Source organism: Polistes fuscatus, unplaced genomic scaffold (assembly GCF_010416935.1).
Source record: "Polistes fuscatus isolate 324 unplaced genomic scaffold, CU_Pfus_HIC Scaffold23, whole genome shotgun sequence".
NCBI classification, from domain to species: domain Eukaryota; kingdom Metazoa; phylum Arthropoda; class Insecta; order Hymenoptera; family Vespidae; genus Polistes; species Polistes fuscatus.
The window spans coordinates 1033456-1044747 of record NW_025113100.1 but is presented as its reverse complement, the minus strand read 5'-3'; the positions used below and the strand labels follow the sequence as shown (position 1 = coordinate 1044747).

The following is an 11292-nucleotide window of genomic DNA, read 5'->3' as shown; positions in this document are numbered from 1 at the left end:
ATAACCGAGGTGGGAAAATACATGCTTAACGATCCTTATTACGAGAGTGATAATTATGTTTCACTAACGACGAGATCTTTTCAAGGCCAGAGCTCTTAATCGTGTTTGTGTGTGTATGTATTTGATCACGTTACATATAAATCTTCTCAAAGTCTTATTCACCGAATAATAGATCTTCACACGCGATTATCTTGTTGAAGAATCTATAAAACAATAACGTCGTAATAAATAATTCGTAGAATAAGAGAGGAAAATTTATTTAACGATCGAAAAATAGATTAATTAGAATAATTATATGATTAAATTTTGAAAAAAAAGAACAAAATTATTTGACGTTAAATTTATATAAACGTATCTACGAATCCGTAATTTCGAAAATTTCATTTCAAGTTTCACGTTGTGTAAAATTAATTACTATTTTGAATTGAATAATTAATAATATCAATATATTTGTAATATTTTCAATCTAAATAAATCAGACAATGTAATACAACGTTTTATATATATACATACAATAATATATTATTAAATTGATCAATAAGTAATATCAATTTATATTTAATTAAAAATTTTGCAAATTTTAATATTATTTACTAACCAATCCAATACTTCACATATACAATTTGTAATTATTTCTAGATTACAAGTTGAGTATTTTTATTTTAATTAACCAATAAATCTATATACAATGAGATAATAACGTTGGATAATTCAATTGCAAGCTGGAAAAGAAATGGAATTATATAAAGTAAAAAAAAAAAAATAATCATAAAAATAAAGAGAACAAAATATCTGATTGACTTTGATAAACTTTCTCATTTCAAAATCATAAATCAACCGATAAATACCAAATATATAATCATTTTCGTATAAGCTTATAAAGAAGAAAAAAATAGAAAAGGGAAAGGAGAAAGGAAAGAAAAAAAGGAGGGGGGGAGGATGCGAGGTGGTGGGGTGGGGAGAGAGAGAGGGGGCTTAGGGAGAAAAAAAAAATCCTCAATTAATTCGAATGACTAATCGATCGAAGATAAAATCAAGACAAAAGTTGTCTAGTGGCTTTCTCGGAAGTATTTGAACGAACGTGATAGAAGTCCAGTGGTGGTCCAATAGAAACGAAACTCGTTAAAGTTCGATCGATTTTCGCTAAACGGTACGAACGTAGAAGAGAATCAAAGAAGTAAAACAAAAAAGAAGAATAGAGGGGTTGAATGAGGGTGGGAATGAGGAGTAGGAGGGGGTCAAAAAAAGAGAGAGAGAAAAGAACAAAAAAAAAAAGAAAAAAAAAGAAAGGTTCGGTATACGTTCGAAGAGGTGGATGAAACGAAACGAAACGAAACGAAACGAAACGAAAGGATCCGATGCAATGCAATGCAATGCGATGCGACACGACGCGACGTTTCTCTCGCGTTCCATGTGCATACATGGTGCACATAGGGTCGTCGTCGTCGTCGGTGGTTCACGAGTCGCGAACTTCGTTTAATTCCCCGTATTTACAATGGGATGCGTCCGGCGTGTATATACGCGTATTGCTCTACGAGATATACAGACCGTGACGCACACACGTATACACATATACGTATGCCCCGCTTCTAGCAATTGGAACACTTGACGATGCATACGAGCTGCATTGCGGCTCGTTCCCGGTCTTTCTCCCACCATCTCTCCCTCTCTCTCACTCTCACTCCCTAACCCTATCTATCCATCTATCTATCTATGTATCTATCTGTCTATCTGTTTCTATCTATCTCTTCTTCTCCATCGAAACACTCGGCGACCTTTTGCGATTTTACAAAACGACCAGTCAATGCATTAATACATGCACATCTATATATATATATAGTTGCATTCTATACAAATGAAACCAAGTCAAGTTTCATCGATACCAATTGTATCAAGTGTCTAAAAAAAGGGAATTTGTTAACTTTTTACTATTTGCTTTTCGATAAATTCTACGTATTTTTGATATTTATTCTAATATATATAATAAATGAATTAAAATGAGAATTAATATTTTTAATTTTTTCGGTTTATCAACGACATTGTATGAGTACGAATCATTTTAAAGCGCGCGAAAAATATATCGAACTTTACGATAATCGATTTATTTGATATTTTTTATTTCGGAAGATATAATTCGAGAATATCGAATTGTGTGGCGGTAAATTAAATATGCTTGATGAACAGGGGAAATTCGAGAATGGAAATTCAATGATTTTCGGGGATATTACAAAGGTTGGGGAAAAGGGAAGGAAGAAGGAAAGAAGGATTACGTTGGAAGGTTAGAAGAGTTAGGATACAGTAAAGAGAAGGGCGAACAAAGGAATAGAAACTTCTTGCATAGTACTTACTTACTATATTACATTGTAAGCTGGTGAACGCAATGATGTGTTGGTGGGGATTGAATAAGACTGACAATTCTTTCTCTTCCTCTCTCTTTCTTCATGGTAACGCGATTTTAAACGACAAGGTTCAACAAGAAACAGGACGAAACAAGTTACTCGCATTTGCTTTATTAACCGTTACAAAATAACTATATATATATATATATAGATAAACTATACTGCTATTATTACATACTTTACTTCGTAAAGAAAAATTCAATTTTCTTTCGATAAAATCTCGTATAAAATATTGACCAATCAGAAAGTACGTAAGATGCAAGGATCGAGATTCGATAATTCAATCGATAAATCGATATTTTACGAAGAAACTCGTTATGAAATATTTATCCTGTATAGAAATAAAAATAATATATACACATATATATATACATTAGAAAGAATAAAAGTAAAAAAAAGTATAAAAATTAATAAATAAATTGGAGACATACCCAAAACATGACGTTAAATCCAAAGATGACGTATTTTAGGCAGCAGCTCACTTCACTGGTATCCCTTCTGTACTTCCGCACGGCGGGCATGGTTGAGAGACATTTATCTACCTCTCGTGCGAACTCCACGCATTCGTGCACGACACACACCGGATATACAGAGGGGGCCACGACTAATATATTAGCAACACACAATAAGAGGGATTAGGAACGACGGCGCCTACGAAGGCACAGTCGATCTCTCACGAATACGACCACGACGATGACAACGTTGACAACGACGACGAAGATGACAATGATGACAACAATAATAACGACAACGACAACGACGACGACGACGATGACGACGACATCGTCTTTTACTAAAATAATATTTTCCTTCCTCCTTTTAACACCTTCCTTCTCGATATAACCGCGCACCACCTCCTCTCGTTCTTTTTTCACTTTCTCCGTCCTTTTCTCTTGACCTTTTTCTTCTTCTTCTTCTTCTTCCTTTCTGCCTTTTGACCACGACACCTTTCGTTCTTTCTTTCTTTCTTTCTTTCGTTCTTTCCTTCTTTCTCTCTCTCTCTTTCACACACGCAAACACCCACGCACGCACACACACGCACACACTACTACTCTATCTTCTCGGAACCGCGTTCGATCAGCTGATCACAATAATGCACCGCACTGCAATCGTAAATACCGCCATTGTCACGTCAGGACGCACACTGTGCTCCCGCTCCGATCAGCAAGTTTCCAGCGAATCGAGCTACCCCCCACTACTTCGCTAACCAATCCCCGCTCTTCTCTCTTGCTTCCTAACCACCGACGCTCTTGCCCCGCCCCTTTACTGCACTCTCCCTTCCCCATCCACACAACACTATCCTTCATCCTTTTCCTTCTTCTTTTTCCTTTTTTTTCTTCTTCCTCTTATTCTTCTTCTTCATAGTATAATCTTCCAAAGTTCTTTTTAATATCCCTATTCTTTTACACTCTTTCTTTATCTTTTTCTCTTTTCTTCTTCTTCTTCTTCTTCTTCTTCTTCTATTCGAAATTTGATTTTTATAGATACTTTTTCATTTATTATTCTTATTTTGTTATAAGATGATGGAATTTATAGTTCATTCTTGTATTGTTTAATTCATCGTTTCCATTTTCTATTTCATTGTGAAATTATTTCTAATACCTTTTATCGTAGATTTATTGTTGATAAAAGTCTTGTTTCATTTTTAGAAATTCTGTTCTTTGCTTATATTTGAAATTTAAATTATGTCACATTGGCGCGCGTTTCTGCGCATGTAGATCATGCGCAAACGTAGTATAACTCCTGGTGTTCGTTTTTATTTTATCTTAATTTAATTGATGTGTTTATTATTCGTTTTATTGTGTTATAATGTATTGAAGTTAACTGTTAAATCCATCGATCAAAGAAAATGGCCTTATTAGCAAATGTAGCTAATGTAATTAAGGTAATCATTGACATTTTTAATATTACAGTCAAAGTTTTCTAATATAACCTCTTTCTACGATTATAACGCTATGCACCCAAAGATTATTTTTATTCATAGTACTTTTACTCTCAGTTCTGAAACCTTTAAGTGCATATGATTAAAACAATCTCATCAATTATGTTAATGTACCATTAATATTTGCAGATATCTTTTCTACAGCAACCTTCATTGCGTCGTTGTATACATGTAAGCGCAGTTGTTAATAAAGTACAATCTGGTCGATATAAACCAACACCAAAAAGAACTTTACGTTTAACATATGAAATGGCTAATCCACCTCATTTCATTGCACATAGAAAATCATGGAATTCTTGGAATACGTGTATGTATGAAGTAAACCGGTAAGTACATGACCGTGATATAATAATTACGACTTTATATCTCTTTGCGATTTAGCAAATATAAAAGATGGCAACAGACCGGCTGAAACAGCATTGGAAGATGTCTTTATTAGACGTTTCATGACAGGAACGTGGCACAATTTATTTATATGCGAAGTAATTATTAAAAGACAACATAATATGATTAGAATTGCCGGTATCGTTGATCGTATTATACATCCAGGTAAAATGTACTTTTTGACTGGTTATACGGAAGAATTTTTAAGCCGTTATTTACAATGCATTGTAAAATTAGAGATAGTAACTGGGTATAAACGAGATACTACATTTAAATATATTTAGGAATTAAATAGAATATAAGTGTTGTAACTATGTGGAATAAAAATGTATATATACTAAAAGTATATTATTAATTCTTATGTTTGATTTCATCTGCGAATGTACACCTAATGGTTAGATAGGAAAAATATCTTACAAAGATAATATCTCTTTAAATCTTTTTTTCATTTATTTTGCATCGCTTAGTAAATCATTACATTCGATCATGATTCAAATGCAGCCCATATACAATCATTGCATTTTTAATAAAAAGTAAAGTATATGCCACTTTTAAAATGTATATTTAAATAACACGAAAGGGTATTTAAGTGCGGACTGACAGAGCATTCGATCATGATATAATTTTACACATTCTACTAGACACATTCTCTCCTTCGTTATGTCTTTACAACTTTTTTTTACCAATATTCAATCAGGACCGTGTAGCTACATATTTGTACTTTCCATGTTTTCTTGAGTATTATTTCATTTCGAATGTTTAACAAAGAGAGATTTCTAATGTTTGATTATTAATCTGTGCTTTGCTATAATCTATGATTACAATGTTTAGATTCATTTATATAAAAGGGAAGTACAAATCATGTCTGTACATTAGTCACAATCACAATGTTTATTATGTATTACAATGCAATCATTTTCCTATTGTACGATGAAATGGTGTTTATTGTACGTACGGTATTGATTAAATGCATGATGTATTTTACTTAAGAAGATATCTAAAGTTTAAAGATTTAAAAGTTACCTTTGTCGTTACATTTAAATGTGTGAATTAAAAAACTACAATTAATATATTAATTATTGAGAAGTTATTCATTTCTAGAAATGATTTAATGACAATAGAAGAACTATTGTCATTATTTCTACGATAATCAATTAGGTCTTTCTATCGATCACAAGGTCGCATATCACTTTTACACAAGAATCAAGTTAATGTATCTATATATATTTTTCCCCAAAAAAATGGCTTTTTTTATCCTCAAATTATTTGTTCGCATTCTTTAATTATCGAAAGTTAATTTTTGAAAGCTTACACGAAACCTGACTGAATTTATAGATTTAGCACTTTGAGGACGCAAGAATTGTGTTCCAATGTCTACAAATTTTTGAACGTTAATTTTCTTTTATAAAAGTACAGGCTGAAATGTGCTGTGCTCATCTTATTAATATTATTATTTATTATTTATTATTATTATTATTATTAATTATTATTATTATTATTTTTATTATTTATTATTATTATTATTATTATTTTGTATAACTTAATTCTTATCTATGGAAGTCAAATATCGACACTCGTGCAATACCACATATGAGGTCAGGATTTGCTTAATATTTTTTTTTCTATTTTTTTTTGTTCTTCTTTTAATTATTATTACCTCAGACAGTCTAATTTGTTCGTTTTCACTCGCAGAATTACACGCTCAATATTCTTTTTTTTTCTTTATATTCTTGTACATAAATAAAACTTGCATCGAAGCAAATCAAGTCATTTTAATAATCTCTGCGCAATAAATGACATGATTAGATCGAATCATATATTATTCATTTATAATATCCTAACATCCTTTCAATTTTCAGTTCATAAATCAAGAAATACATTAATCTCATTAAAATGGATGCTTCTTTGAGTAAAAATATGAATTTACTTAAGAGTACTAAAAAATTGTATTTTAAAGTATTATAATAACTTCTATACAAATGTTGTGTGTCTTTTTTTATTTCTTATTTTTTTTTTTGTTCTTTTTCCTTCGAATTTAATAATAAACAAAATTGTTTCTTGATTTAATTGAATAATATAAACTTATGCAGTATTGCATACATAGTGTCCCTTTTGTATAATATATATATACTTATATGCACATATATACATATATTTATATATATATTATATTCTTAAGTAAGTTTTATATCGTATTATACCTAAATTGCATAGTACAGAGAATAACAGGCATTAATTACACGTTACAAAGTTGGAAATTATACAAATACACTAAACATTCCAAGCAACAGAACACAGTGTTCGCATTGTACAGAGAGAGAGAGAGAGAATCTCACAAAGAATAGTTATTATAATATAATCAAGAGTAAAAATGTCTACTTAATATTAACTTCTCTAAGACTATTATATTTGAATGATACACATGCTGGAGATGCTCAGAAGATGTATAATAATAAATAAGACAAATGAGAAAATCCTTACTTTCTTGTTTCTTTTCTTTTTTTTTTTTAATATGCCAAAAAAACCAAATAATAAATTGAAAATGAAATACTTTTCGATGTACTACCTGTTCCAATAAACGTAAAAAATTATCTAGATATGTATACGTGTGTGTATTTATTAATATAATTTTATGTTTGTAAAAGAAATGTTATAAGTTTTTTGTTTGATAGATAGATAGATTGCTTCATTTCGAAGAAGAAAAAATGAACTTATTTTAAGTTACAATAAAACATTTTGTGTCCGTTTTTTTATTTTAGCATATTTATCAAACTTCTCATTTTATTTTTAATTGTTTACAATTCGAAAGAAATTTTTAATAACTACGTGTATAATATAAAAATGTAAGCATTGGAAAATAATTCTTAAAAATAATAACTGGCAGACAAATTACTTAAGATCTTCGTGTATATGTTTTTGTAGCATTTTTATAATTGAAAGAGTATGAAAGAGAGAGAAAGAGTGATAGATAAAGATAGAGAAAGAGAGAGAGAGAGACATATGGGCAGTAAGACATGGTATCACTATTAAATCAATATTATGCATAAATTAATAGACAAAGCTTTTACAATCTTTACAATATCTTCTGGTTAATAATTATTCACGCATTAATTGTATCAGACATAATTTTAATACTGATCTCGAATATAAATTCATATATTTAAGGAATAATAATGAGTAGTAAAAATATAATATCAATGAAAAACATTGAGAGAGTGCATAATATTGATGCAAGTGATACAAGTAACTTACTCGTGTTACATATTATTTAAACTGCAGGCGTTGTGACCCGAAATGACTATCAAGATATTTTCAATTTCATTTCTTCGGAGCTTCCCAGTATTCAAAATTAATTATATGGTAATCGGTTAGTACTTCATTGTTATAGTCTTATCATAAGCCAAAATGCATGAGAGCATGATTCATTATCTAATAGCATTGAATTTTTCTTTTTTAATATTTATTTAAATAATTAGACTCCTCCAGTAAGTACTGCTGAAAGTGTAACGATATGAATTATTCATATATATATATATATAAAAAAATAAAAATAAAAACATAATTTAACTGATGTTTGCGTTAACTTTACAGTTGCATATAATTAATAATTGTTTTGTTCTAAACGTAATCGTTACTTATATATCCCATAATCTAATTAATGAAATACTAGCAGATTACTCATAGATTCATAGATTCATAGTTTAGTGTATGTATATATATATATATACACTACACTACGCGACACACTTAGCAAGAAAGTATATTTAAAAAGTTTTTATAAATACCTAGTGTTTTTTTAAATGCTGATATAAATTTCTTTATTATAACGTAATCTATTCGTCCGCGTAAGAGAGATGGTTGTTCTTTTTTAATCCTTTTTCTTCGTTTCTTTTTTTATTCTTCTTTTTTTTTTTTTTTCTTTAATATATTGCAGTCGATTAGCATTCGTATGAATTCGTGAAAACTTTGTGTTTCTTTTTTGTTTTGTTTTGTAATAATTAAATAAAACACGTTCGATGACAAAACATTCATAAAACTAACATATGTTTTCTCTTCACAACAAATATTATTACAATAATCTATTATACTATATAGGATTCACCTATATTTATTATATTATGAAACATTCAATTGCTACAAAACCATTGATATTGTTTTTTCGACAAGTTTTTAAAAATTAAATGAAGGTCCTGTTAATTTATTCTCTCATTCTAAACAAGCCCTTTAATTATGAAAAAAAATAAAAAGAGCACATTTGGATGAAATTTCATCAACTTTATATCTCGTTTTAAGGTGAAAACAAATTATTTATATATTTTATTTTATTTTATATACTATTACTTTACTATTTAGTTAAAATGATATTATAATGACTATGTATTTGTTGCGATTGAAATGTTTTACTTTAAATATATTGCAAGAGAAATATTATTAATGTGTTACGTTAGGCCTGAAGTCAATAAGCTATATAAAGTTTAAATACATTTTTTGTGTTTCTTTCAAGGACCATATTTTCTGTCACATGAAAAATGTATTGCGAATGAATAAATGTACAATTCAGAATGTCATATCTACGATCGTTAATTAAAACTATAAGAGAGATAATAGTCTACTTTATACAACATTTACTACACATACGTCTTTGACAAATAAATGTTTATCGATTACTTGCATAATTCAGTTGTGTGTCTCTATGAATTTTACATATGGTAACTATAGTAATCATTGTACTTATAACAAATTGTTTTATTTTTGATATATTTTCAAAAAAAAAAAAGAAAAAGAAAATAGTTTAATTAATAACAGTCAATCTTATTTTCCCAATTTATAATGATAATACATTTTTTACATGAAACGTTTCGTCAAGTAATACGTATGTATGTATATATATATATATTTTTTTTGTTTGTTTGACGAAAAAAAAAAGAAAAAAAAAAGAAACAAAAAAGAAATGCAGTTGTACAAATATGAACATTTCGTATTATTTATTACCTATATGATATTTATCTACTTTACAACTGAATTATCAAGTAGTAAATTGGATTTGAGATATTTATCTATTAATAAATTGGAATTGAAAATACCTAATGATGAATGGTCAACTGATATCTCAATGTTTTACTATGATAGACGAACATCGTTACATTTTACCATACTTACAATTACATTTGCTACAAATATCATCTATTTCCTTATATAACATTATCATTATCAATATACGTGGCCAATAAGAACAGATTTGTACTTGCATTGAAATTGTTAAGTCAACTCCGATCACTTCGCACAGCCCAGTATAGCGTGTATGTTTTCATTACTTTTTTTTTTGTTTTCTTTCGTTTAAAAATACAATTTGTCATTGGATGGCAGCATTCTTATCAAAAGTTGGCTTGGAGAATGTTGTAATGACATTTAGGAAGAGATTAGGATTTGTTTTCTAGTAGATACTAGCTTGTTAAGTTAATAATAAATATGTGAAATTGTTCCAATTGTTAATGACGATATCACAGAGGCTTGATCGGAATATCATTTTTTTTTTTTGTAGGAAAATAGGTATCTACATATTATGATGGTAATAGAGAGAGTTTTATGGTTACTCTTAACATGGGAAGTTAGGTCTTAAAAATGCAATACACTATACATGGGCTAAACGCATTACAACACGACTCCCTTCACCTGGTCATTAGAATAATTCATCAATATGTCTGTCAGCATGTTGAATGTGCGGCAATGTGGAGTATTCGTAATATTCGCTATTAGAATAGTAGTCGACTGCGAGTGATATTACTAGAGCCTGAAGTAAGAGAAGGAGTGATAAAGATTTTATTTTTATTATTTTATATCATTCCCTTGTTATTACTTGGGTCTAGATCGCAGCGGCTGCTACCTGCGTGAGATCAAACCGTTGCTTGTTCCTACTGTTGGTGTCATTTCTAGTTCTACTAACAATGGAAAGTGGTCTGTGAAAACAAATATTAATATTATTTATTTTTATATACTACTTACTAGTACTGTTTTCTTTTCTTTTGTTTTATATTTAAAAAAATTATAACGAACTTACCGGATGGTACATGCGGATGGGGACAACCTACCACTTTATGTTCTCTAAACCATTCTGCGCTCAACGGTCCTAGCAATCCTAAAGGTACCATACTTTGTTTAGAATAGAAAATGTAATCTATTATGCCTTTGAAATCAAACCTGCAAGAAGAAGGAGAATTTTTTTATTTATCTCAATAAAATCAATAAAAATTAATTTCTTTGTTTTTTCTTCTTCTGATATTAAACGAATATATTTGTAGCTTACGTGTAATTAGTGTAAGGCATAATATCTTCACTGTAGGCAGATGCAAGTTTAAAAGAATGTGTAAATTCATTTGGTTTATCGCAACCAGAGATCTTTTGTAAGCATGATTTATAAGCTAATTCCTTAAAATCGCGATGATCAGCTGCAACGCGTCCGGATGTTAGAAATTCAATGACACCTAGTTTTCAATGTAAAAAAAAAAAAAGAAGAATTATTTATTAGTAATTATTTAATACTACAGATTTTTTTTTTCTTTTAAATAT

At 29.4% G+C, this 11292-nt stretch overlaps 2 protein-coding genes and 1 long non-coding RNA gene across 4 annotated transcripts in view; 1 reads left to right on the top strand and 2 right to left on the bottom strand.

Annotated features, from left to right (window-relative positions):
- Window positions 1-2118: 2118 nt before the first annotated feature.
- Window positions 2119-2914, bottom strand: LOC122518076. Its single transcript, XR_006303971.1, has 2 exons — window positions 2831-2914; window positions 2119-2730 (listed from the first exon to the last, which is right to left on the bottom strand). It is a non-coding gene; the product is annotated as an uncharacterized LOC122518076 (long non-coding RNA).
- A 1205-nt stretch (window positions 2915-4119) lies between these two features.
- Window positions 4120-5076, top strand: LOC122518186 (28S ribosomal protein S24, mitochondrial). 2 transcript variants are annotated; one of them, XM_043636928.1, is made up of 3 exons: window positions 4120-4284; window positions 4471-4667; window positions 4723-4844. In XM_043636928.1, the coding sequence occupies exons 1-3, from the start codon at window positions 4249-4251 to the stop codon at window positions 4751-4753; spliced, it is 264 nt and encodes an 87-aa protein (XP_043492863.1). In that variant the 5' UTR covers window positions 4120-4248; the 3' UTR covers window positions 4754-4844. The 2 variants fall into 2 exon arrangements, with proteins under 2 accessions (XP_043492863.1, XP_043492862.1); XM_043636927.1 differs by having other exon boundaries at window positions 4126-4284; window positions 4471-4648; window positions 4723-5076.
- A 4740-nt stretch (window positions 5077-9816) lies between these two features.
- Window positions 9817-11292, bottom strand: part of LOC122518175 (CCR4-NOT transcription complex subunit 6-like) — a gene marked incomplete in the record, with an annotated part of 788395 nt that continues 786919 nt past the window's right edge. The window contains 4 exon segments of the mRNA XM_043636924.1: window positions 9817-10516; window positions 10583-10682; window positions 10784-10923; window positions 11030-11207. Of these exon segments, the coding sequence (XP_043492859.1) occupies window positions 10606-10682; window positions 10784-10923; window positions 11030-11207 (395 nt within the window).